The 27,938-nt window shown below is 40.8% G+C and overlaps 2 protein-coding genes across 3 annotated transcripts in view; one reads left to right on the top strand and one right to left on the bottom strand.

Annotated features, from left to right (window-relative positions):
• LOC117496148 (NLR family CARD domain-containing protein 3-like) overlaps positions 1-27,938 on the top strand; it is a gene marked incomplete at its 3' end in the record, with an annotated part of 682,747 nt that overhangs the window by 106,927 nt on the left and 547,882 nt on the right. The window lies entirely within an intron of this gene.
• Positions 1,540-18,646, bottom strand: LOC117495653 (ras-related protein Rab-8A-like). Of its 2 annotated transcripts, none has more exons than XM_034147070.1 (7): positions 17,477-18,646; positions 16,877-16,958; positions 14,878-14,955; positions 13,499-13,588; positions 13,318-13,383; positions 11,468-11,518; positions 1,540-2,145 (listed from the first exon to the last, which is right to left on the bottom strand). In XM_034147070.1, the coding sequence occupies exons 2-7, from the start codon at positions 16,877-16,879 to the stop codon at positions 2,065-2,067; spliced, it is 369 nt and encodes a 122-aa protein (XP_034002961.1). In that variant the 5' UTR covers positions 16,880-16,958; positions 17,477-18,646; the 3' UTR covers positions 1,540-2,064. The 2 variants fall into 2 exon arrangements, with proteins under 2 accessions (XP_034002961.1, XP_034002960.1); XM_034147069.1 differs by having other exon boundaries at positions 16,877-16,937; positions 17,477-18,645.

Below are 27,938 nucleotides of genomic sequence, written 5' to 3'. Positions count from 1 at the left end.
CTCTGCAGGAAATGGGAACCCCCGAAAAGCACTTTCTGCACGGACCTCACAGCTGTTCTCACTGTAAACATCGCGTCGCGATGAAAGCAGTTAATAAAATAATATCCAGGGGATGCATGCAGAGCTGTCATTGGCTGAGATAAGTCCGGCCGTGGTCTCGACTCTTTGAAACATCACTGTTCCCGGAAATGCATCCACAAAGGAGCCGTGGAGGACCCATCAGTGTATCCTCGGTTATAGCTCCTCCAGAGAGCCTCCTCGACGCTCGATCCTCGGTCCTCGATGTGCATTTAGAGAAATGAGATGTCCTTCAACATGGCACGCTAAAATTAATTTCCGGGTCACTACCGGAGGACCGAGGAGTCGAGGAGGGGGAATTGATGAAATGAGAAAGGACCTATGTGTCTGCCAGCACAAGAAAGGCTCTTGAGGCCTAGTACCAGGGCCGGTTCTAGCCAATTTGCTGCCCTAGGCGAGATTTTATATATAAAGAATAAATGAAAAATCTCTACAAAAGACAAATACACTACAAAAACTGAAACTTATTGACATAGGTTATATACGTCATAATGGCTTCAAATGTATTCAGTATTGTATGAACATGTTTGAATTGGGGGGTGGACTTCACATCCTCTAGGGGGGTCCGGGGGTATGCTCCCCCTGGGAAGATTTGAACATTTTAAAGTAAAATGCTTCGATCTGGTGCACTTTGAGCACACAATTACTAGAGACTAGATCTAGGGGGTACAACTCTAAACACCCATATGAAAAAGATCGGTTTACATTTTAATAATCAAATAAGTATATGAACATGATTTCAAACCTGTTTTTATTTATCCTAATAATTATAAGGGAGTGCCTTGGAAATATGTGTTTACATAATTTGTGGTCAAAAACGTTTGAGACCCACTGAGACAACTTAGACTAAAATTAACAATCTAAACACTCAGAGTCCTTTACCTCACTGAGCCTCTCAGTCTGACAGGAGAGCTCTCCACCCTGGTTTTAGAAACATCTACTTCTTATATCCGTTAGCGCAGCTAGCACCAGATTCTAATAACAACAGCGCCGGAACCGGTGCGCCCTCTCTCTTTCTCCCTCGCTCGCTCCCAAGCTCGCACTTTGGCTGTGAACTGCGGGCGCCTGATAAGCCAACATCCCCCACTTTTGTACAGGGCAAATGAAAAGTGTAACCGGGGTGAAAAGGGTGTTACAATTACTTAATTATGAATGTTGTTACATCAAAGCCGAAAATTAGGATGAGCGCCAACGGTCAAAAATGTTTTTTCCCCTCCCAGAGCTACCAGCGCAGCGCCCCCCAGATCTGGCGCCCTAGGCGACCGCCTATGTCGCCAAAAATCGGCCATAAAGTGGCAATGTCTCAAGATTTAGCAAAAATACACCTTTATTAAACATACAGTAACAGTAAATACTACAAATCCACTTAACAAACAATCAAAAATGAAAAAGGGTCGCCACTTATTATTATTTTAATAAAAAATAAAAAAGTAAAAAATAATCTTTTTTTTTTTGGGTACCTGGCTGGCGCCCCCTAGCAGCGGCGCACATATTTCAGCAGCGGCGCTGCGCCGCCACTATTTGTATATAGGGGAAACACTGACTATATATATTTGACAGATGATTATATTCAGAATAAGGAAGCCCATTTGGAATAGTAAGTCTTTTCTGGAGGTATAATCTGGGCTACTTTAAGTGATAAGGATCGAATAAATAAGACTTCAACGAGAGAGGAGGAGACATTATCATGAGCAGTAAAGTGGTTTGATCGTCTCACAAGAAGTCTTTAAAAAAGGCAATAAAATCTCAAGACGTATGAATCTAATTAGCAACCGTACAAAAAGAGACACAGATTTACTAATGGAGGCCACAGGAGTTAGATTCACAGTTGTCAAGGGAGCGATACACTTTTGTTTTTCCTAATATGGAGAGAAGAGAGGAAGACGAAGTGAAGGAAGGTAAGAGGTGAGTGTGCTCTGTCCAGTTGTGTCCAGTGGGACTCCGTTAAGGCGATGGTGGATGTCGACTCTCGTCTCCTCACAGCAGCTAGCAGCGGAAGAAGCTGTTCTTCTTCGGCTGTTCTGTGATCTTCACTCCCTGACTGCTGCCCTGCGGGTTGTTTCCCTCCTGAGAGCCAGACAGAGGAGAGAGCACAGTTAAAGGACCGCTATTAGACTGTTTTACATCAATATATCACAGGTCTCAGATATATACAAAACCTGTCTCTGAAGTGTTTGGCTGAAACACCAAACAGATCATTGCAGCATCCCATAATCCCCTCTGTCTCAGCCCTGTTTCAAAAGTGCTGATTCTCTGTGTTACTTTAGATGAAAATAAGGAGCCACTCCCCACGCCCCTCTGAGAGATATTTGGTTAAAAAGAACACAATGGTGCTCTAGTGCGGCTTTCACACCAGCGCTTTTCCCTTTCTAGCTCCTAGCTAGAGCTTTTCTGGTTCAGCTCCGGTTTCCCTTTTCTGCTCCCGCTCTGTTCACACCGCCCAGAGCTGCCGCTGCTGCGTCATGACGTCACCGTTTACATCGCTGATTTTCTCCCCAACGGAGCTCACAACAACAACAACAACAACAACAACGGGGGACTGCGTCGGGTCGATGATCGTGTTGCTTTTAATCATACGAAGCCAGATTAAATTAAATAACGACTTCTCCAACCTTATACTTTTCCCCAGAGTGCCGTGGTTCATTGTTTATTAATGTCTTTCAGCGGCATTTACCGACCGCTGCAGTGCTGGCTGCTCTTCCACGGGAGTTTATTCTCCCGTTAGCTCCGGGTTAGCTCACACGGCTCTAAAGTATTCACTGTCTGACTGTCACACAAGCAGCTGATACATATCCCCAGTTCCCCTTAAGTGAATGTGTGTCAGTCTGAATTGACGCTGTTTGGCATCACAACGCTGTTATGAAAGTTTCTCTGGTATAACATGGGTGATGTTAGCATAGCAACCGAAGCTAAACTGACTACTTGCTAAGCCGTTTTCTACAGGCACATTTTACCGGCGTATTTTTCATTATGATTCTACTTGTGATAGTCGGACATGACAACCTGTGCAGCCCATGTATTGATTCCATCCGATAGCTGCTATAATAACAAACAAAACGTCTGCCTGCTCTCCACAATGATCAATAACAGCGAACGGATGGTCAAAGTAAGGTACAAATAAACAGAATCACACGAAGCCTGGTTAGTGTTGCCTGACTTTATAAAGTGTGTTTTTTTTTATAAGTGTGTGGTTGCCTTCTAGTCACTTTGCTCAGCGCTACTGCTTGTAGGCAGGCATGACGAGACTCTTCAGTCGACCCATGTTCAGGGGAGGTGGGTTTAGTTTCCTGCACGCCTCGACGTAAGAGAGACGTAAGCGACGCCGCCTCTTAGCTCCGAAGCTCTTGCTTCTAGACCGACAATTCTTTGGAGCTGGAAGTGAACCGGATTCCGGAGCTAAGAGGCGGCGCCGCTGCGGTGTGCGGTGGGGGGGGGGGGTTACCTTGGTTGGTGATTGGTTGGTGATTGGCTAATGGTTACACAAGCCGTTATGACATGGCCAAAATCTGATCAGCTCATTTTCACACAGGTTTTTATATAAATGGATCAGGACAAAAAGAGAGAATCTTTGTTCCTGAAACTTTCAGAATCTCTTTACACAGAGGGGACACATGGTTATGTATAAAAGACATGAACAAGGGGACTTTGCATAATAGGTGACCTTTAAATAGGGTGTTGGAGCTATACATTCAACTATTCTATTTAGTAAGAAACCATTCATTTTCTGGCTGTTTTTGTTTATATTGAATGAATCATTATTTATTGCAATTATTTGAGTAATTCTTCATTGTTTTATTCTGAAGGCAGTGTTGGGCACCTGGGCCTCATTTATAAAGGGATATATGCTCAAAAAATGGCGTACGCCAGTTTCTACGCAATGTTTGCGATTTATAAAATTCTAACTTGACCGGAAAATGCGGTCCTCCACGCAAACTCTAACCCATGGGTACGCACTAAGCACAGAAACGGGAGAGACGAGAAACTGCGACACCGTTGGCAGAAGGAAGAATGGAGAGAAATATGTGGAAATAATACCATAAATAAAATGTTACCTCTCATTTATCAAATATGAAGAATTCATTTTCAAACATTGATTAAAGCCAATCTTAAAATGATTAAACAACCGCCTGTTTGAGACTCCTCAGTGCACACAAAAACATAACTTGGAGAAATAAATAAATACGGATATGTTATTTAAAACCACCTCGAATATGTTGTGTTAATGTTATGAAATGTTTTCTCATAAATGATGCGGTAAGCAGGAGGACAGAATAACGTCTAAACTGACGCCGTTTTGCATTTCTATAGGTTGTATAGATACGAGCATGGTTTTATATACTATCACGTTTAATCGTGTTTTATGCCGTTTGCCAAGACTTGATAAGTCGCTCGTAAAACACAGGAGGTATGGAAACTAAGAACACCATATCTGGTAAATTGTACAGCTAATATAACACAACACATTAGTTGTATTTCCTTTAACTGGTGGATTATGGATACATAGTTGCTGATCGACAGCTGGAACACAAACCACCAAATACAAAAAAATAATTCAGATCCAGTTGTCATGACTCCACTCCGGAGGGATTCCCCGATCATTTCTTACAGTTTCTCATCAAGGGGGGGGGTCTCCTGTCCCCGGTACAAACACACTGCCTGAGGAAGGTTATGTGTCTTTTTTTTGTCATTAACTTTTTTCGGACCACTTATTTATTTATTTTGGTGACGATCCGACCTCCATGCTGCTACTCTGGTTCAAACTGCATCCACCAAACAATATGATTTATCTCGACCTCCCCAAAATAACCAAAATCTGACACGGTGTGAGATGTCTTTTTTAGCTGTTCTGTCCTCATTTCCTGCGATCTTCTTCATGCAGTCAGTCAAAATGAATGAATGAATGGGCGTTTCTTTGACTATTTATAGGCAAATATGGGCGTTACGAGTCGATTGTGATTGAAACAGGGAAACAGGCGTAGGAAGTGCCATACTTCCCTCGCGGGTACGCAATGTTTTGTGAATCGGAAAATGTCGGAACATTTCTGTACCTATTTTTTTGCTTTGTACTACGTAAGCAACCTTCCCACGTCAATCCTACGCAAGGTGTTATAAATAAGGCCCCTGGTGATTATTATATTTTTGCCTAGTTTTCATCTCAAAGAGTTCCATTATGAACCCGGAAATGTTGAGTACCCCAAAGTTTTATGTTAAAAATGTAAAGTACAGGTACACAGCACATAGAAACTGCCAGATGCTAACTGGCATTTGTTGGGCAATTTGCACAATTAGCATTAGTTGGGTTAATTAGCATTCAATTGTATCATAACATATGCAAAATAGTTACAAATTGGTTGAAACTGCTAAATTGGGTCCTGAAAATGTCAAAATGCATTCTGCATCCTCAATAACCCCCAAAAATCCCTCCAAAATTGTACAAATCAGCCAGGCTATTTTTTAACTACTCATGTAATGCTATTCGTACCTGACAATTATGTCATGTAATCCCTCTGTGCAATCAAGTGTATTTTTAAACTCTATGACAAGTGTCTTTTTAAACACACAGACAACGAGGCCCAAAGTATCATATCTCATGTCTTGGTTACAAAACTGCCAGCTGTGAATAGTTAGAAAAATTGTTAAAACTGCCATTTTTGGATCCTGAAAAAGTCAGAATGCATTCAGCATCATCAATAACCCCTAAAAATCACTCAACAATTGTACAAATCAGCCAGGCCATTTTTTTTTTTTTTCAACCTGAGCAATAACAGTTTATGGCGAGTACGGCAAATGAAAGTTGTAACAAGCAGTAGCGCTGACCAAAGTGACTAGAACGCAACCACACACTTATAAAAAAAACACACTTTATAAAGTCAGGCAACACTAACCAGGCTTAGTGTGATTCTGTTTATTTGTACCTTACTTTGACCATCCGTTCGCTGTTATTGATCATTGTGGAGAGCAGGCAGACGTTTTGTTTTGTATTATAGCAGCTATCGGATGGAATCAATACATGGGCTGCACAGGTTGTCATAAATAATAATAACAATAATAGATTTATTTTGTTAGCGCTTTTACAGGTGCTCAAAGACGCTTTACAGATATAGTGAAAAGAAAAGAACAAATACATATATATAGTTAAAGTTAAAAAGTCAAATAATACAAAAACAATCCCACATTAAAAGCCAGATTGAAGAGGTGAGTTTTTGTGAGTGTTTTGAAGGTGGTTAGGTCAGTGCAGTCTCTGATGGGTTGTGGGAGTGAGTTCCAGAGGGAGGGGGCAGCGACGGAGAAGGCTCTGTCCCCCCAGGTCCGGTGATTGGTGCGGGTGGGGATGGATAGGAGGTTGGCTTCTGATGAGCGGAGGCAGCGGGAAGGGGTGTGGTGGTGCAGCAGGTCTGTGAGGTAGGGGGGGGGCCTGATTGTTGAGGGCTTTGTAAGTAATCAGGAGGACTTTGAAGTCGATTCTTTGACGGACGGGGAGCCAGTGGAGGTTCTGGAGGACGGGAGTGATGTGGTCTCGGGAGTGATGTGGTCTCGGGAGCGGGTGTGGGTGAGGAGGCGAGCAGCAGAGTTCTGGATATGTTGGAGTTTATTGAGGAGGTTGGATGGTATGCCGTAGAGCAGGGGTATTCAACTAAAATTCAACGAGGTCCAGTTAGAGAAAATCTCCCCATGCAAAGGTCCGGAACATCAACATGTCTAAGTTGCTTTATGAATTAGTGTGATATATATTGAAGTAGCCTGCAGCTTTATCAACGTCTGCATGTAATCAACAACTGACTGCCAATCAAATAAAGAAAGTACAATTCATAAACAACAATATTTATTGTCAATTAACATTGAACTATACAGATATACAGTAAAATACTGTGGATATGTGTAATGTTCCTCTCGGGCTGCATTTAAAAATAAAATAGGAGAAAATAAATAAAATAGCTTTTGAAAATATGTGCATCTTAAAAGTGCTTAATTTTAGATAAATAAAATAAAGTGCAGCAGCAGCTTGAGTTTCCCTTTTTCTTTGTTAACCGTTTCACATCATGACTTAACAGTTTCAGCCGATAATAGAACAATATCAGTCTTTACACATCATAACAATTGAACAGTTTTAAAGTTTCTCTTTCTTTCCCTCTTATATTGCAGTCCCTCACTCGCTTTTTTTTAATTCAGTGCGAAAATTGAGCTTGAGCTTGTCCTGCCAGGAGTTTAAATCTGGGCTGAAATGGTGTCAGGGCCATTCTCATACACACATGCAGGTGCTCATTGGTTAGCCTCGGTTAGCCTGCCCTGGAACCATATTTAGTTTTGATCCTGGTGGACTGATCATATTGGGCTCTGACTGCTTATTTTTTGTGACCTCAGTTCTGACTTGAGAGGGAATGTTTGGTCAAACACTTTATGTTTTGTCTCATAGTGGCGTTTTGGCACTTTTAATGAGCGCCACGGTCTCTGAACAAATGAGACACACTGGTTCTGTGCTCCCAGTGGGCAGGATGAACATGAATGAGTCCGTCCACTGAGGGTTAAAAGCTCTGTTCTCACTGTCCACTTTCCTCTTCTTGGAGAGTGCCATGTGTAATTATTTGTCTCTCCCTGTCTGCCGCTAACACGCCTGTTCACTCTCCTCTCCGCTTCTCTCCCTGTATCGCTAATTATCAGAGGTGGGAGTAAGTCCTACATGTGCAAGTCATGAGCAAGTCTCAAGTCTTGACCTACAAGTATCAAGCAAGTCCCAAGTCACCGTGGTGAGAGTCAAGCAAGTCAAGTCAAGTCATTGCTCAGGTCAAGCAAGTCAAGTCAAGTCATACGAAATTCTGATGAATAAGCCCAGTTTCCCCATTTAAATCAGTTAAAAGACAGTGGTTATGAAAATGGATTTAACCCACACTATGATCTTCATTACATACACAGTTAATCATTTGAAATCTAATTTAGACCGATGACAATCATATTAGATTAATATTAACCCTAGAACTGCAGACAATATAGCTAGGACTCAATTAAAAAGTCTGTTCAAAAAGGCAGAATTCCAGGTAAGAAAATCATATATGGCATTTGCCATTACACATATTTAATTTAAATTTCTGTTAACACTAGAACCGCCAACAGCGTCAGCACCTACATAGATATCATTTTCAAATCATTTAATTTGTTCCTCTTCATAATTTCCTTATAAACTAAAGTAGGACGATTTAAAACTCAGTTAATTGGGTTAATTTAGAAATTGCTTCAGTTTATCATCATAACAGATAAAAAAGTTCAGATTCATTTTACAATAAATTTACAAACAAACTACTAAAAGTAGATGAACTACATTATTCAACAGTTTACAGTAACTTCTGATAACACAGGGGAAATAAACGAGGCATCTCTTTTCCTCTCTCTCTCTCTCCCTCTCCTGACAGGCCGTCAGTATCGGGGTTAGTACAAATGAATCCCTTGGCGGTTCTAGTGTTCATTTACCGTTTTGTCTTCTCTTTGCAATGCTTAATCGATTTGAAACCAAGTCTGATGTAGCTTAAACTTAACGTTAGCTTTCTAGCTAACACAACACATTCACGCACCTTTCTCTGTGGGTTTTTTTGTAGTGACGAATTAAGTTGGATGTTGTGGTGGTCGTGTCACTGATCTTTATGCTGCAGACCCTGCATACCGCTGTTCTCTTCTTATTAGCGTAATCAACAACATAATCCTTGAATCCAAACTTCACTATTTTTGGAGTAACGCTAGCCGCTGCCATGTTAACTGACGCTCCTGCCGTCTAGTGGGTTGCCAGGTTTGCGTGCACGGCGCTATAATCACCCAATCACATTTTTCGAAAAAACTAAACGTAATATCTCACTACAAAAACAAACGCAAATATTTAATTTTAAACAGACAAGTCCTTTCAAGTCATCCGTCTCAAGCTTAAGTCAAGTCTCAAGTCATGAATACCAAGTCAAAGTCAAGTCAAGTCTTTTATCAATGTTAGTCAAGCAAGTCTCAAGTCCAAAAATATGCGACTCGAGTCTGACTCGAGTCAAGTCATGTGACTCGATTCCCCACCTCTGCTAATTATTCTCTTCACTCACTTTCCTCTCCGCTTCTCTCTGCCGCTCTCTCGTCTCTTCTTCTGTGTTTCTCTCCCTGTATCGCTCACTCGTCTCTTTCGCCCCCCGTCGGCAGCGGTTAAAATAGAATCGCCCCGTCAAAATTGAATTCCCCTATTAATGTATTGATTATAGGTCCGGGTCCGTATAGGTCGGCGTCTGGGTCCGGATCCGGACCGCGGTCCGCCTGTTGCCGACCCCTGCCGTAGAGGATGCTATTGCAGTAGTCGAGTCGTGATGTGATGAATGCATGAATCAGAGTTTCAGCAGCAGAGGAGGAGAGTGATGGGCGGAGACGGGCAATGTTTTTGAGGTGGAAAAAGGCGGTCCTGGTGATGTGATTGATGTGGTGATTGAATTTGAGCTGACTGTCGAAGATGACTCCGAGGTTGCGGATGTGAGGGGGGGGGGGATAGAGTGTGGCTGTCAATGGTGAAGTTGAAATTCTTTGGTACGGGATGGGGGGCCGATGATGATGATGTCTGATTTGGCACTGTTCAGTTGGAGATAGTTTGTTTGCATCCATGCTTTTATTTGTGAGAGACAGTTGGTGAGAGTGGAGTGTGTTGTGGGGGTGATGGTTTTTGTTGAGATATAAAGTTGGATGTCATCGGCGTAGCAGTGAAATTGAAGGTTGTGGCGACGAATTATTTTGCCAAGGGGGAGCATGTAGAGCAGGGCTTCTCAAACTCCGGACCAAGGTCCGGATCCGGACCGAACTACAAATCAATCCGGACCGAACCCTGTGTCCCATTATAAAAAAAAAAAAGATTATAAAAAAAAAAAAAAAATTCTGATTCTGATAAATTAATGTACATCATCATGTACGCGCGTCTTGTGTCTGACGCGTTGTGAGAATGAACGTGCATATATATTTACTTGTGTGCGCGAGCGTGACACGCATAGCAGACCGCAAGTTCACCGCAAGTTTACCTTGACTTTCTAATGCTTCTAATGCCTTTTTTGCCGAGGTTCAAGGCATTGACTACAGACAAACAGTGCCATTTCTCCCACTAGTTCAAGCCACCATACTGTATGTATGTATTGAATGTGTGTGTGTGTGTGTATACAGGGGCGCCGTTTACCGACAGGCAAGGCAGGCAAGGCAGGCAAGTGAGGCAAGTGCTTGGACCAGAAGGGGGCCCCCAAAGAAGGTAGATTAAGAAGGTCCACAGCAACGACAACATGAAACACCCTTTAATTTACTGCAACGACACGTCGGGAAACCAAGGGGGCCCATGCAAAGAGCACCAAGAAACTGCTTCTCAATTTCAGTTTCGGTTCTCCGCTCTGGGGGGGGGGGGGGGGGGGGGTGGGGGGGGGGGGGGGGGGGGGGGGGGGGACACTTTACTTTACTGGCATTGACCAGTGACCTTGTATAAAGTTCACAACTGGACCTTTAATAAAAAAGTTTGAGTACCCCTGATGTAGAGGATGAAGAGGAGAGGGCCAAGCACCGAACCCTGGGGGACGCCTTGGGACAGAGGAGCAGTGGACGAGGTGCAGTTGTTGATGTTGATATGTCCGACTATCACAAGTAGAATCATAATGAAAAATACGCCGGTAAAATGTGCCTGTAGAAAACGGCTTATGCCACAATAGGATAGCAACAACAAGTAGTCAGTTTAGCTACGGTTGCTATGCTAACATCACCCATTTTATACCAGAGAAACTTTCATAACAGCGTTGTGATGCCAAACAGCGGGCAGCACTGCAGCGGTCGGTAAATGCCGCTGAAACACATTAATAAACAATGAACCACTGCACTCTGGAGAAAAGTACAAGGGTTGAGAAGTAGTTATTTAATTTAATCTGGCTTCGTATGATTAAAAGCAACACGATCATCGAACCGACGGGGAGAAAATCAGCGACGTAAACGGTGACGTCATGACGCAGCAGCGGCAGCACCAGTCGGGCTCTGGGCGGTGTGAACAAAACGGGGGCTGAAAAGAAAAACCGGTTCCGAACCAGAAAAGCTCTAGCACGGAGCTAGAACGGGAACCGCGTTGGTGTGAAAGGGGCATATGTGCTGGGGACCCGTAATATACCTTTCTATCATAAAACTTAGGAGTACTCAACATTTCCGTACTCAACATTTCCGTACTCAACATTTCCGTACTCAACATTTCCGTACTCAACATTTCCGGGCTCACAAGCTGGCAACTTGCATAAGCACAGATGTATGTTTGTTTTTTTACAAAGGAAAACATAGGAAAGGCCACAAGGGAACGCTACATATCAGAACAGCAAAAGAAAAGTCACACTGCAATAGTTTTATTAAAAAGTTTCCATTGTCTTACCAGCTTCTTGTCCATTTTCACTTTGATGTCTCTGGCGAGGGTTAAGAAGGCCTGCGGACAAAAGCAGATCAAAACAAATGTAATTATTGAAATTGAATCAAAGCATATTAAACGGTGGTTCTCTGGGTGGATTATTTTGAACACTGTGGTTCTAATCTAATTAAGCCTGTAATTTAATTTGATCCTTTTCATTGTGTTACAAGTGGCTGATAATCTGATTATAGTTCAGCTAATGGGCATCCTAAAAAAAAAACATAAATGTCACAAAGTAATACATTTTCCTATACGAAAGGGTATTAAGACGTTCTACCTTGTTCTGCTTTTGTGGTCTACTTTCTGTCTTTCAGCTCTTTATATGCAAACATCTGTCACAGAGTCGCTGGCTGTTACACCAGAGAGTCAGTGAAGTGTTTCCTGCTGCCTCTGTTATTCATCAGCTGAACCACTTCCTCAGTACACAAGTGGTTTCTTTTTCTCAAGGCACACAACATGTATATTCTTCTCTTGATATGTTATACATGTAGTTGTTATGTGTTGGGTAGAAGAAATGAAGTGGTAGTATATTACGTTTTGTGTCCACCGGGCTAATCGCTAACAAATGAAGATGTTGAAGTTTCACTGTCGACGTTATAGATTAACATTGTTGTTTTTGGCTGTTTTCGAGTCTTTTGCATACATTACGAGCATTTGTCTGGTTCTAAATTTGTTTGCAGCTTCCCGAAACCAACAATCCAATGTGTGAGCATGTTGAGTAGTCTTATAGGTCTGGAAACAGGTCTGGACTGTTTAACAAAGTAACATTAGTTAGTATCCCTACATAGGATTAATCAAGAACTGCAAATTGATGAAAATAGAATGATTATATTGTTGAATTAAACCAGTACTAGAGTAGAGAAGTAGCTTAACTTTGTCATGATGCATCTGTTCTAATAAAAGTGCATCTCACATTAAGCTATTGGGAGAAAGGGTGGGATTAAATAAGTGTAAACTTCTTCCCACCCCTTTTCGGATGTGTAATTAAGTAGATAATTAGTTTATACATAATTTAGTCATCAGTCATATTTTTGTATATATTAATTTGACACTGATTCATTTTGTATTGTATAACAGGGGTGCACATAACTGGTATGCAGGTACGCATGCGCGGCAACAATCTGAAATGCGTACCGTCACTTGTGTCACAAAGCGCATTTGCGTACCGACGTACTTGTGAAGCTTTTCCAGAAGGCGGTTAGATCACCGGACGACAGAGTCGGTCTCCGTGTGCACAGACAGTGCTGCTGTTAACGTCGGTCTGTACAGCAGCACTGCGCTAAAATAGCTGATCACAACGTTCACACGCGCTGTACTCCACTACCACCCCCCCCCCCCGTTGACATTCGCGAAGCTCTGTACTCCACTACCACCCCCCCCCCCCCCGCCCCCCCCCTTTTGAGGGGAGCCAGAAGTTGGAGTACCAAACACTGACTCCAGGTACTCATCTGAGTACCTCACTGTGAAAGTTGTGTGCACCCCTGTGTATAATCATTCTCATGTAAATATTTTTGTATTATTGTTTTACATATTCTAAATCAAATCAAATCAAATTAAAGCCCACTACATAAAAAATACAGAAATATATATATATTGTATCGCCATGTATCACAAAGAAAACCAATATACAGGACTGTCTTTATCACTCAGTCTTAATGCACTTCATACCTGACGATTATGTGCAGTCCATTTCTTAAACTCTGTGACGAGAGTCTTTTCAAACAAACAGACAACGAGGACCAAAGTATCATAACTCATCTCTTAGTTAAGATACTTCCAGCTGTGAATGAATAACCGCAGAAAAAGCTTGAACTCACATTCTCCACGTTGATGTTCTCCTTTGCGCTCGTCTCCATGAACTTGATACCGTACTCGAGCGCCAGCTGACAGCAGGAGAGAAGAAGAACAATCACAGTCAGTATAATAGATCATAAAATGTTAATTATTCTTATTCTTATTAAATCTAGTTCTAGGTACAGTCGTGTGTTATCGCCCCACCTTCTCCCCTCGGTCTTTGGACACCTGTCGCTTGTCGTTGACGTCACATTTGTTCCCAAGGACCATCATCTCCACATCGGCTGAAGCATGCTGGGAAACATAAATTTGCATAGTGAACTAAGAGAAATGTTATAAATTATAGAATGCATTAGATTTATACACTCTTATTTTTATTTTTTACATTGATTAGAACAAGTTCCTTGACAGTGAGTCTCACACAACATGGTACATAATACAATATCATACTGTTATATACAAATATATATATAATCAGAGTTCCCGTTAGCCGGTAATTACCGGACTATGACCGGTAATATATGCTGAAGACCGTCAAATCTAAATCTCTCCGGTCAAAATAATTTCCCCTTAGCGCAATACCGCATCAGTTGCGCCACTTATGTGACAGACAAGAATAGTATGTGACAGACAAGAATAGTCCATTCTAATGTCTAACACTTAATGTGGAGAAAGAGTGTCCTGTATGGGTTGATTGTGCGTTGATCTGTTGGTAATGCCTCGGGGTTCCGGTGGGCATGTAAACAAATGCATAATGCTGCGCTATACTTTGTGGCCTCACCCAGTTGCATAGCGACGCTTATTGTTTAGGTGTCTTGATAAGCAGGTAGTCATATCATTAGCTAGAACTAGCTAGATCTGATCGATATGGACATAAACGCGAGTAAAGTCTAATCTGACGGGATAGAGAGATCAGCTGCTGCTGACGAGTCGACACGCAGCTCTGCATGATCCCCTGCAGTGGTGAGCGGAGCAAAACACACACTTCAGGTTAGAAAATCACACGTAGCTATTTTAATTACCTCTCAAACTACCTAAACTAGTTATAGATATGTTTAGTTTTACTGTAGAGTCACTCATTACTGGATCCGCGAGCTGCATGATACTGACGGGCTGTCAGGAGAAGGAGAGAGCTCTCCGTTTATTATTCCCGTGTTATTGTAAATTACTGTACACTTTTGAATAATGTAGTTAATCCACTATAATTAGTTTGTTTAATATCGAATCATATCAATTTGTTTTAAAGCTCAATAAATAACAAAGAAGACCTTTGACCGGCACTTTTCTCATTTTGTCCGGAAGATTTAAACTTTAACGGACATGTTGACCGGCAAAAGAATATTCTAACGGGAACTCTGTATATAATATAATCAAAAAGAACAATATACAATAGTAATTATCATCAAAAGCGTAAGAAATATAAAAAATATAGTCTAATTAGAGGCTTACAATATATTCACTTACAACATACCTTACAACAGGTCACCATTCTTCTAAATACACTTCCAGATGTATACACTCTTTTTAGAGAAACATTGTCAACATAAGACACACTAACAGACGGACGTCACTTTCATGTTTACCTCTTCGATATTCCGTATCCAGTTCTTGATGTGTTCAAAGGACTTCTCATTGGTTATGTCATACACTAACATGATGCCCTGGAGAGGAAAGGAAAAGACACATTTGAGAAGCCAGAAAACGATTAAATCATTAACCAATTATTCGTTATTAACCACTTGGGAATGTACTGTATTGTCTAATGTGATTATCCATTGTTCATTTAACCCTCATTAGTGAAGGATCACATGACTGTCGAGGGCCAAGTAAAAGCATGGTACTCCAACACTAGGGAGGCATGATATATATGGGGTCAATAATGGTAAAGATATCAGCTTTATTGAAGAGACAGTACATTTCGATAATGAAATTATTAACGATAAGTAGAGCCGATAATACACAACGTATTTGGTTTAATTTACTTAACGACCACAGCATGTACATACTTCAATAAAGACAACACATTTACAACATGCAAAACAATTAAAAAAATACATTTGACCCTATTTAGAACCAAAGGCAATACTGTTTACTTAAGTGAAATATGGAAAAGACAAGACACAATTGAGAAGCCAGAAAACAATGATATCCTTGACCAATTATTGTCATTAGTCCACTTGGGAATGTATTGTCTAATGTGATTATCCGTTGTTCATTTAACCCTCATTAGTGAAGGATCACATACTTCAACACTAGGGATGCATCATATATCTGGGGTCAATAATGGGAAATATATATATTATCAGGCATTAATTTCGATAAAGAAATTATAGTATTAACTAGAGCCGACAATACAAAACGTATTTGGCTTAATTTACTTAACAACCACAGCATCTACATACTTCAATAAAGACAACACATTTACAACTTGCAAAACTATTTTTTAAATTATATTTTACCCTATTTAAAACCAAAGGCAATACAGTTTACTTAAAGGTCCCATGTCATGCTTTTCCGGTTATTACCCGTCCCCTTGTGTGTTATGAAGGTTTTTCTGCATGTAAACGGTCTGCAGAGTCACAAACCCTCAAAGTACACCCTGTAGCGAGTAAAACTCTAACACAGAAAATACCTGTCTATGCTGCCCCAGAACGCCTCGTTGGAGATTTCTCTTTTTCCATTGTTTTCTTCCTGAGTATAGTGACGTAACAATACCCAGGTCCAAATGGACCAATCCGTGGAGCTCCTCACACACACACACACACTCACACTCACTCAGCCTTATCTTTTCTCAGCCGCTGCTCCGCGGATTTCTCAGCCTGAACTCAGCCTGAGAGAGTGAGACATAGCGAAACTCAGCCTGAGTCTTGCTGTCTCGCAGACCCCACGCAGCAACCAGGAAACGACACCCGTAATAGAGCTCACACTGTCCCCTCCTCACAGCAGTGAGCCCTGCAACGTCCCGCCAACACGGCACCCAGACCCCACGCAGCATTCTCATCTGTTTGTCATTACTGGTGTCATTTTCTGGTTGCTAACGCTATTGTAACACATAATCACTGATGTTCCGCTGTAACGGTGGTGGATTCATCAGAACAGAGGGGGCGAGCTGACCAATCAGAGCACAGTGGGCTCATAGGGAGGGGGGGGGGCAGGAGCTCCAACAAGCCGTTTAGGACAGAGAGTGAATACACATACTATACAGAGATGCTGTATGAGAAAACCAATGTGAGTTTGGAACATTGAACAATATAAATCTATTCTAGTAGACCTCAACAATGGAATTATGATCAGTAGAAATGGCCATGTCATGGGACCTTTAAGTGAAATATAGAATCACAGGCAACCAGTTAAACTTGAACTAAAGGAGAGGCTAAGAAAAATAGCATAAAACAATACACTGAGCGCACCTCAGATTACCCAGGTGTGTACAACATTAACAACAATACCAACAATGCTGGGTGTAGTTCGGGTAGAGGTTGTTGGTACAGAGCTGACACCTGAGATTACTGACACTTCACCTATTCTGATCCCAAAAATAAAACACTATGGTGCGATTGGTTAAAAGACAAAGCAACTTACCATGGCTCCTCTGTAGTAGGCTGTCGTGATGGTCCTGAACCGCTCGGGTCCTGCTGTATCCCTACATATTAAAAACAACAGTCTGCAAAACTTAGCTACATTTCATCTGTTCATTGAGAAAACAAAGGGGTAATAGCCTAACTCTGTGAAAAGTTCTTAATAAAATACATAATCAACTCCATAACTGTCTTATTTAAAGTGTTGTGTGCTGTTGTATTTGAGGACAATAACGACAGAATATGTGAGATGCCTCATGCACAGCTGCTGTTAGTCATGATATAGATTCAATACTACTACCTTTAAACCTATTTTCTTTTACCTATTACAACTTTAAAGACACAAATACATAGAGTGTATACTGTATGTTCACTTGAGAGACTTAAGAGTTGACAACACTAGGTTAAACGTTTTACAAGATTCCAGTCTTGTAAAGAGTGAATATATTACAAGCTACTGTTGTATTGGAAGCATCCGCAATGCAGATGTTCATCTTCTCATGAGATGTACCTAATAAATTGTCATCTTAGTGTAATTACAATCCACCCTTAATCATCACATACAAGTCAAACTGTAAAGTGAAAGTGGATGGTGATATCTTACCATATCTGTAGCTTGATCTTCTTGCCATCTAATTCTATTGTTCTGATCTTGAAATCAATACCTAAAGGAAAAAACAAAATACATATAATTACATTTTATGAATTACTCCCATCCCTGTCCAACCACAGAACACATTACGACAACTTTGACATACATGAAACACATCTCTAGCCCTCAATGACTGTAACCACAATTATGTTTAAACTTTTCTAGCTTTTTATATTGAAATGTTATAGTCTGTAAAATTGGTTAATATGTTCACTGACATTATTTCATCTTAGTGCTTTCTTTGCATTGTCATTGCTACTACCTCTGCTTTTATTTATTTGTTTCTATTTCTATTAATGCATTGAGATATGCCAACGAAATGTCCTTCATCCTCTGTATGATCACAATAAAGATATTCTGATTCTCAAAAACAAGGCACATCTGGGGCAGAAATTACACATAAAATCCCAATGACAGTCACATTAATGATTGATTTTAGAAGCTTCATTACTGTTTTCTGTAACATTGGCTACCACAGTGCGAAGTACAGGCAGTTGGTCATATGAAAAGCATGGATATGTAAAGAGGATACAGTGTTGGAGGCGGGGTCCCATTCATTCCTATGAGAGTTGCTCAGTGGCGCACGAAGCTCAAAATGAAGCGACTCATCCGGGGCCTTTTGCCCACCGAGCATGCGCACTTGAGTTTTTCTTAAGTCCCGCCTTCGGCTTTAGCTCATTTTCCAACTTTAAGACCCTAATGATTATATTATTTATTATACGCCGATTTACAGAAATCTATTTCCCAATGTAAGTCAAAGGGGGAAACTGGGAAAGTATTTTTGGGTCGAAAGACGACACGGGAGTTGTAGTACCCCCGTTTGGCCATTCTTTAAAAAATCTACATCAACGGCCGGCGCACTTCCTGGGGTTTTGATGAAAAGTGACACTGCTAGCTAGCTCACTGACAGCTTTGTAGCTAGGTAGTTTAGCTTAAAATAGTAAGTTTAAAACACTGTAATAGCTTTCGGTTAACAGCCTTACTGCTTATACATGCACGGGATTTGTAAGTATATAAACTGGTTGAAATACAGTTGTCGTTTCCTGAAAAGCCCCTCCAACAAGCCGGCTTCCTGACTAGCCTCTACAATGAATGCTAAAAAGTTAGCAAGAAATTAGCATGACGGGATGGGCTGCTCCCAGCTGCCCCCCCTAACTTTTGTGTCCCTAAAACTGTACTTGTAGAAACAAACCTACACTATGTCTAAAAGCTTCTCAATCAACTAAACAAGCAGTACATTAATTAAAAGTGAATAATTTTAAATATCATTTTAGGCCCGTTAAAAACGTAGCTACGGCCCTGCATTAAACTGCGGAGCGGCGTTCACACAGACCGCGGCTCACACCGCTGCAGAGAGGGAGCGAGCTGTCCCAGCACCTGAGGGTGGATCAGCTTCCCCTGGGAGCATTTCCCTGCTGAAAAAAACAACTTAGACCAACAAGGCTGGTCTGGCTAATCCAGCCTAATATTGACTGGCTGGTCAGGCTGGTTTACCAGCCTGACCAGCCAGTCAATATTAGGCTGGATTAGTTTGCTGGTTGAGAGGGGTTTTGGACACTTTAGCTGGTCAGGATAGCTGGTTTGGTCACAGTGGTCTAGCTGGTCACCATTAGCTGGTCGGGATAGCTGGTTTAGCTGGTAAAAGCTGGTGGTCACAGTGGTCTAGCTGGTCACTATTAGCTGGTCAGACTTGTATGATCTTGAGTAGAACTTTAACTGGGATTACTTGATGGTTAAGCTGGTCATATATGATGATGAAACACTCTCACCCAATTGCAGTAGCTCAATGAACATCTATCATTTCAGATCAGAGCACCTACCTTACCAGAAAGGTACCAGAATGTATAGAATGTCTGTAAATAAATACTCATACATCAAATGATTAGAAGCAGGAAAATTATTTATAACACACAATGAACATTAACACACATTTGAAAACATTTTCAAAACACCCATTACTTCATATTTTTAAGCAATTTCCTTCAACTGTTTCTTTCCGTTTTTCACAAGGTCCTGTATTTTTTGTGAAATGTAGTAACCGGCCAACTTCTCTCTCTCGGTCTTCTCCACGTTTTGTGAATTCAGCCATCCTCTGAAGCACTCTTGAAAAGAGAAAGGGAAAAACAGATTACATTTTAGCTTTGTGTTATGATTACTTAAATATGTGCACTGTGAGATGAAAAAGAAAAATGTATCAAGTTTAGTTTTGAACATTCACTGTGATTGGGTCTATTGTCCACGCAATACACCGCATTTAATTTTTTATTTAATATTCTGTTCTTGTAAATATCATATTCTATTATATTACATGTATATAAACTTTTTGCACTACTTTTTATTTTGTATTTTATTGTATATGTTGCATTGTTGGAGGAGCTCAGGTCAGAAGTGTTAAGGAATAATTCTTCTAGATATCTAACCTTTTGCTCTGTGACGTGTTATCTCCTTTAAGGAAAGGCCTTGGTGCCATATGTGTTGTTGTCACCAGTGTGTGACCGGTCAACTTGACTGGCACGAAGGGTAATTGTTGTGGGAACACTGAGGCACTTCTTTATCGGTGTTTGTGGGCTCTAGGATGTGAAATCCTTGAGGCCATGAGCGTCGGACGCAGGTGACTCAGTGTTTAGTCTACTCCTTCAGAGATGTTGATTTCTCTCTGTGAACCAGTTAAAAGGTCTAGCATCGAGAGAGGTTCTTCAGAATTTACGTGGCAACTCTACCGTGTAGTCAGAACCTCTGACATGTGTGCCGTACAGGCAGTCGCAGAGATGTTTAAAAATACCTTAATGAGGGCATCTGTAAAGTGGAACTTCTGTGTGAAAGCAAAATAGAGATTTGTAGTGAACAAATCGCCGAAATTCTGGGGGTTTCAGCGGCCAATACTAGCAGTTAACATAAGCAGCCAGAGATATTAATCCTATCGCCTCTAAAAAAAAACACGGCTCCAGCTGCGGCTCCGGGTGTGTGTGTCCTCTGTGTGTGCTGCTCGGGACATGTGTGCCGCACAGGCAGCCGTTTTGCTGCTCGGGGCATGTGTTCCGCACAGGCAGTCGCAGGGATGCAAAATACCTCCCCGTATCTGCATGGGCTGGTGAAGTGAACTAAGAGGGAGAAAATCACAGCTTTTGTCTATAGCTTTAACTCACACCACCGCCGTCTCTATTAAAAAAAGAGACGGTTTAAAAGCACTCTCGTGGCTTGTGGCCGTTTACGACGAGCTGGCAGGTGCGAGGTGCGTGCATTACCTGATGCGACACAGCTCCCTACATTGCTGGAGGAGCTGGTGCCGGTCCGGGGTGCATACATAAAATCATAGGCTAATTGATCACGGGTGGGCAGTGGCATGCAAGTGTAGAACAAAACTGTGTTTCATCGTTGGGATGAACACGATAGCCTGTGTATAGGCTGGTCGAGTAGGACTACAGTTAACAGTGCAGTTTTTGGATAGAAAGGGTAGCGGAAAAAAAGTCTATGCGCTCCTGATCGGGGGGGGCATAGCACCACTAGAGCAGTAGTAGTGGGGTCGCAAGAGGATAAGCTAGTTATTGCTCTTGGACAGCTGCCAGGCACCGATCTAAGACTTGTATACAAGGGTGGGAGTGCGAGTCAAGGTACACCACTGAGAGATAATTCCCTACCCCCTCTGAAACCTCTTGAATTCGGACTAAATTGAGCTGGATGAGCTGTTGCTGACGCACTGGTGTTTATTACGAGTTCATGTTTGTTTGTCTGATTGTTTGTATCGGGGGTCTATATTGGTTTGTCTAACCGCCGTCTTGTGCATGTTTTGTAACAACTAATAATGAATCAGTCCATAGCCAGGGTAAAATAAACTAAGCTTTAGTTAACTCACCAAAAGTAAATGACTTGAGAAAAATAAATAATATATAGTGTTTTGCAAAATTCTGGTAGTATAAATGTGCTGCAAAATGAAAATAAATAGCAAAAGAGTGTTTTTATGTCCTGTGCAGAGGAAATGTAAACAAGAAGCACACTGTTCAGGGTGTGCGCTGTAGGTGTAAGAAGAAAATAAGATTATATTATTTTAAGAATACATTCTTAAATTGTATTGCTGGTATGTTAAGATATGTTTGTGACCTTTTATAAACCCTATGCCCCGTCCTGCACCCTGAGACCCTCAGAGGCACCACTGCTGGTCGTAAAGACCTGCCTGAGGAGGTCAGGGTGGCAAAATCTGTCTGCTGTTTTAGGTCAATGTTGTATTATTTGTTTCATTTATTCTTAAATCTATGTATTGTATGGTAATAATGAAAAAAACGTAATGTATTGAACACATTCCGAAACAAAGCTGATAAGACAGAACTTGACTCAGACATAATACAAATTATTGTTGAAACCTTTTGCGCTGTTGCTGCAAAATGGAAACTTTGTTGATTGTCTGTTCCAACTGGCCACTGGAATCAGATAATTAATATAAGTTGAAGTTTAATTACAGTTTTAAATATAGTTTAACATTCTTTATTAAACTGCTTCAAATGATTTCTCGTATCAAACAATTGGTCTCCATAGACATTACTAAAATTCTAATAGTTGTTAAACTACTGACAAGTTTTCTGAAACCGAGCTTATGAACAAAAGAGTAAAGGTCGCTGGTTAAGCCAGGATCAATATATTTGTTGACGTTTTCATTACAGTGTGCATAATAAATGTGTTAAATGAATTGAGCAATTATTTAAAAAGTATAATGTTGCAATCTCTTTACAATAAGTAATTACAGTTAAAAAAAGTAGATGTTTTCCAAGGGCCTCTCCTTCACAGCCCTACACTTTAAATCATGAGACTTTCAAATCATAACAGACAGAGATCGGTATCACTTTGTGTTGCAAGCCAAATCCATGTAAAGGTTCTACTTGAGCCCAATTTAAATACCATAAAGAAAGTATTGAACCCAGCTCAAGCTAAATGTCAAATGTATTTAATTAATGTACAAGTGTTTTGATTTATTTAAAATGTTCTAATCTCAGCTTCTTTCGACACACCCACACACACCCACACACTTTGGATAAGTAGTCACCTTATCCACATTGTAAATTGTTGCCTTCTTTAAAGTTATTAGTAATTTAAGATTAATTATTAAATTAAATGTGGTACATAAGATAAAAATAAATAAAATAACTTGACTTGATCATTTTGTTCACAACATTAGACCTGTCCTCTAATCTCTACTAGAATAAGATAAGTGTGCATGTTTGGATGTTTTAACACTCCTGTAATGTACCTAATCTTGATATCCTTTTCATTACAGAGCTGGGGAAATGGTGTATTGATTAGATTCTGATCCGTGCAAGTCCAATTTTGACTGACTTTAGTTCTAATGTTAATGTTAATTTGACTTCAACCCATAAGTAATTATTTAAATTAACTCTAAATTTCACATGATGATGGATTAGTGTTCCACATTTCTTCCACTAATTTGTTTTACAATTAGGCTAAAGGTAAAGAGAGACATTGATGACCTTGTGTCCCTTTTGTTAGTACGTGGTTCCATTTTGTCTATGGCCTTGGACGGCTTCACTAAAAGTCACCCAGTTCTGCCCTGCTGCAGTCCGGCTGAGTGCAGTCACAGAGATGCTATGGCTGCTCTGCTCTACATGACATTAATGGTCTGGTCTGAATGGACACCATTTCCTGCTCCCAGAGAGAATGACACTCCTCAAACTGAACATTACAGCCGTTGATACTGTCTCACATGGGTCTGCTCCCCCCCACCGAACCATGAACTGAAAGCATGACATCTGCTATAAACACTTGGAAGCCTCCCTGTCACACCAGCACCAACCCTTGGGTCAGTCAGATGAGACTAACGGCTTCACTTAGGGCATTTGGTTCAGATACATGACTCTCGTTACCGCAGAGTGGGTTGTTTTTAAGGCTATACATACTGCCAGTGGCGTCGCCTGGCCTGGGCATCCGGGGCTTTAGCCCCGAATGTTTTTTCTGTAGCCCCGGACAATTCTCCCTCAATAATATAATACATTAACCGTGCTTTACGTGAACCTCATCATGACACAAGAGAGGACGGCAGCACTGTAATTTCCCGTGTTCAGTGAATGCAACAGAGGCATGACACCAGACCAATCAGAGAGTTGCATGGAAATAAACGTGTGTCATTCAAGCTCGGCTCTGTGTGTGTGTGTGGCAATAGCGCATGTGAGAGAGAGAGAGAGAGGGGGAGAGAGAGACCGGTGTCAGCATGGACCGTGTTGTTAGCATCTGGTTAGCTAGCTGCACTAACGGACATAAGGAGCTGTTTGTTCCACAAGAAGCTGGAGGAGAGTCCTCTCCTCTCAGACTGAGAGACTCAGGTGAGCTAAAGGATTCTCTGAGTGTTTAGATAGTTAACTTTAGTCTAAGTTATCTCAGTGGGTCTCAAACGGTTTGGTCACAAATTATTCAAAAGATTATTTCCGCGGCACACCTTCATATGATCATTATAGTTATTTAAAAAAAGAGAATAAAGGAAAAACAGTTATGAAATACTATATGGCAGTAAAACAAGAATAGAGTTTAAAAGGGGGGTGATTAGTAAAATATCCATAAAGAAAAAGTACATCTGTTTACAGTTCTGCTTCATATGGGTGTTGAGAGAGGTATCCATAGATCTCTTCATTTTGCTCTCAAAGTGCACCAGATTGATGCATTTAACTTCAATATTTAAAAAAAAATCTTCCCGGGGGAGCATCCCCCCCGGACCCCCCTCGAGGAGGTGAGCCCCCCACTCATAAAAAATACCACTTTACCCCTGCCTATATGCCGTGAGCTGATTATCGAGCCTTCATTGTAACAGTCGCGGGTGTACTGTGTGTGTGCGTGTGGGGAGTGTTGCAGTAAAAAATGCCACTGTGGGCTAAGCCCCGAATGTTTTCAGGTCCAGGCGACGCCCCTGCATACTGCTATGATGCCTGTAAATTGGCGAGCTGGTAAAAGCCCCTACTATTGTTCAAATAGGCCTAATGTCAGGGGTCTCTTAATGTCTAGTTCTACATGTATTCACATTATATAGACAATGTTTCCACCTGGTAAAACTAAAGGCTGCACGAAACTCAGGCTACAATACAACCATTCTGTTCTGCTCTAACGATTCAATATATAGATTCTACATCAAAACAATTAGCTTTTATTGTTTCCAATGATAACGTCACCTTCAGTGGAGGAATGCAAACCTGTTTTCAAATGTAAGGTTTTGATTTTGTTTGACATTTCTCAGTAATGACACCCTCAGACACCCAATATCATTCCTGCTATGCCTTCAGTAATAACTCAGATGTTAAAGGGATGAAACTTTTCGTCCCAAATCAGATATGCTTTGTTTTTCAACAAATGTATCAATTTCCTGCATAATATATGTTCATCAGAATGTTTTTTGTAAGCTGCACACAGGTGATACTGAGTCTTCTCGATTAATAGATTATAAACTATACCATGCTTAAATAGACTCCTAAGTTATTATTTCATATGTACCATATGTAAGAAAAGGGAGGGAAGAGTCAATTATATTGAGTAGTTTATTATATTTCTGATAAACTAATATGTTATCAAAAGGTAAATGGTGAATTAATATACATTTAGAATCATTGAGAAGGGGTTATATCCACAGGGACAAGCTCACCTTTAACTTACAATATCATTTCTCTGCTATGGACTGATGAGTATATGATTCTTGCATGTTCAATGACTAACACAAACCTTCAAAATGATAATGTGCATGTGTCAGGAAGGCTCCCAAATAATTCTGAGGGGCCTATCCTATTTTTGTAATTAAATGATAATGTGCTAATCCATTACTTTGAGTTGGGTTAACATCCCTATCAGGTGTTAACCCAATAACTAGGACAGCTCTCAAGGCCAAGGGTCAGAGAGAGAGGGTCACACTCTCCGGGTGCAGAGAGCACCCCCAGCCACGTGCAAGGAAGCACGAGGTCGTTCGAGATGGGATGCTTCTCTTCACCTTTCTGATAAGAGGGGGTTCTTCTCTTCATCTTTCTGCTCGGTGGGCTCTAGCAGACAACCCTGCAGGACGAGCGAGGGCTTCAGAGGTTTCTATAATACAAGGTTCCATGTTTCTTGGAGGAGTTTGATGTCTTCCTAACCTCTCCCATCACGGGGGGGACACCTGGATGCATCAGGAATACGCAGTTGCTCTCAAGCAGATAGCAGAAGGAATACAGGCAGATGAGCCTTCGTTTCACTGGGGGGGATTAACTACAGTGCTCACTGAATGAGCCACACAAAAGCAGAGCAATTGGGGGGTTGAAATATGGCGCTCTGATGAAGAAGAGTTTGAGCCAATCAGCACCTCAGTGCTAATCTACAGTATCAGGATGCCTTTACACACCAGACACTCGGTGTCATAAAGGGAGGAGGAGAACGAGTCAGGAAGACTGACGGACATGTTCTTCCAGCTCTCGTACAAAGATGAACTTTGAATTGAATGTCCAGATGTTTAAAGATGTACAATTAATGATTGTTTTTATATTTCCAATGACCAGACATGTGTTAAATAGTGGTGATACATATATTTTGTCAGATCAGATTACACTTTCACACTAAACAAAATTAATAAATAAATATTTTCAGATTATAAAGTATTGAATAATAAGGTATTTCTAATATTATAACAGATAATGTTAATATCCTTAATCATCCAGCAATCAGGCTTAACAACACTACTCTTTAATGTATTGTCCAAGAACAGACAGACCTAAAATGATGTTTCAATTATGTAGCATATTTGATCCTCAAATTAGAGAATTATAATTTAAAGAAATTGATATTCTATATTCAACATTAGATAAACACAGAAGAACCCTTTCCAAGTACCATAAGTAGATGTTCAGGTAAGTATGGCTAATAAGAATAATTGATAGACTTCATTTGGTACAGATCAGTTGTAGCATTTACAAATGTATTAATTCAAGTTTTAAGAATGTTTAATCTTTCCTTTCCAGGTTTTTACAAAAGTCTTTGAATATTTGCCTAACTTTTCCTTTTCAGATTTTGAACAATGTACTTGATTAAAATGAATGTATTGATTTTACTAAGACTAAGTGCCTTACTCTTGACTAAAGCGTAATGAAGTAAACGTAAAGTAATCCTAAAATTGAGGACACTGCAACTTTGCAGATTACAGATTGATCAATCACCACTGTGAATGTTATGCCTTAGCTGGATCTCTTATGATCCTAAGTTTTAAATGCTTTTGACTAGTGATTGCCTTAAAGCAAATCTTTAAGCTGCTGCTGGTTTTGATTTTATAGTTTGATAAATGAGATTAACAACGGTTTAAATGATAAAAGATATTAGTTTAAAACAAATATTTTGCTATTATGTATCTGTGTTTTATGTGTGTTCATTATTGTGCGTATTGACAAAAGATGTTCCAAACACTGATGAGAGATAATTTTTCCTATTATGATTGCCTGTATCAATCATTGTGATTGAATGTTTCAATCTTTTTCTACTTTGTGATGTAATTGAATGTAAGGTGAGACCACACTCGAATCTGAAGACGCCTATTGATTTAAGTATTGACCAGAATTATTATTAGACTAATGTTTTAAGGTTATCAAAATGATAAAAAGAGAGGAACTGTTAAGGAATAATTCTTCTAGATATCTAACCTTTTGCTCTGTGACGTGTTATCTCCTTTAAGGAAAGGCCTTGGTGCCATATGTGTTGTTGTCACCAGGTTGTGACCGGTCAACTTGACTGGCCACGAAGGGTAATTGTTGTGAGAACACTGAGGCACTTCTTTATCTGTGTTGTGGGCTCTAGGATGTGAAATGCCCTTGAGGCCAATGAGTGTCGGACGCAGGTGGTTCAGTGTTCCCCAGCTGTTTAGTCTATACGCCTTCAGAGATGTTGATGTCTCTCTGTGAACCAGTTAAAGGTCTAGCATAGAGAGAGGCTCTTCAGAATTGACGTGGCAACTCTACCGTGTCAGAACCTCTGACTCTTTGATTTGTGATGTGAATCCTCCGGCCGAGATACTCTGAATAAACCCATCATTAACCCATCAGTTACAACACGCCTTCCTTTACATCGTTGATGCGCCGGTGAAGATGGCCGCATCGGCTTCGTGCTCCTCTCCAACTTTGCCCATTTTCGTATTTGTACATTTTCTTTTACTTTTGGCCGTTTTACTTTTGAACATGGTTCGCAACATGCGAGCCGACCGCAACCTACTCTGCCATACAATATAGCAGAGAGGAACTTTTCCAATTGCGAAACTTCGTGGACAATATTAACCCTCCGACAGACAATGGAGATTCACCATGGCTACCTGTTGCTGTTCTACCTGAGAGACGCAAGAAGAAGACAAAGCGGGGGATGCCGGGCCGGGTTGCTGGTCAAACTGAGAAAACGTGAGAATCGGCCCCCTCTTCCGAGTATT

Source organism: Trematomus bernacchii, unplaced genomic scaffold (assembly GCF_902827165.1).
Source record: "Trematomus bernacchii unplaced genomic scaffold, fTreBer1.1, whole genome shotgun sequence".
Lineage (NCBI taxonomy): Eukaryota > Metazoa > Chordata > Actinopteri > Perciformes > Nototheniidae > Trematomus > Trematomus bernacchii.
This window is presented reverse-complemented; position numbering and strand designations above follow the sequence as displayed.

Bases quoted from the DNA above. Each gene is read 5' to 3' on its own strand.
- LOC117495653 (XM_034147070.1), bottom strand. The intron at 13,589-14,877 runs GTAAACATGAAA...TATGTTTCCCAG, and splicing joins GGATACGGAATATCGAAGAG to CATGCTTCAGCCGATGTGGA. The intron at 11,519-13,317 runs GTGAGTTCAAGC...TTTTGTCCGCAG, and splicing joins AGAACATCAACGTGGAGAAT to GCCTTCTTAACCCTCGCCAG.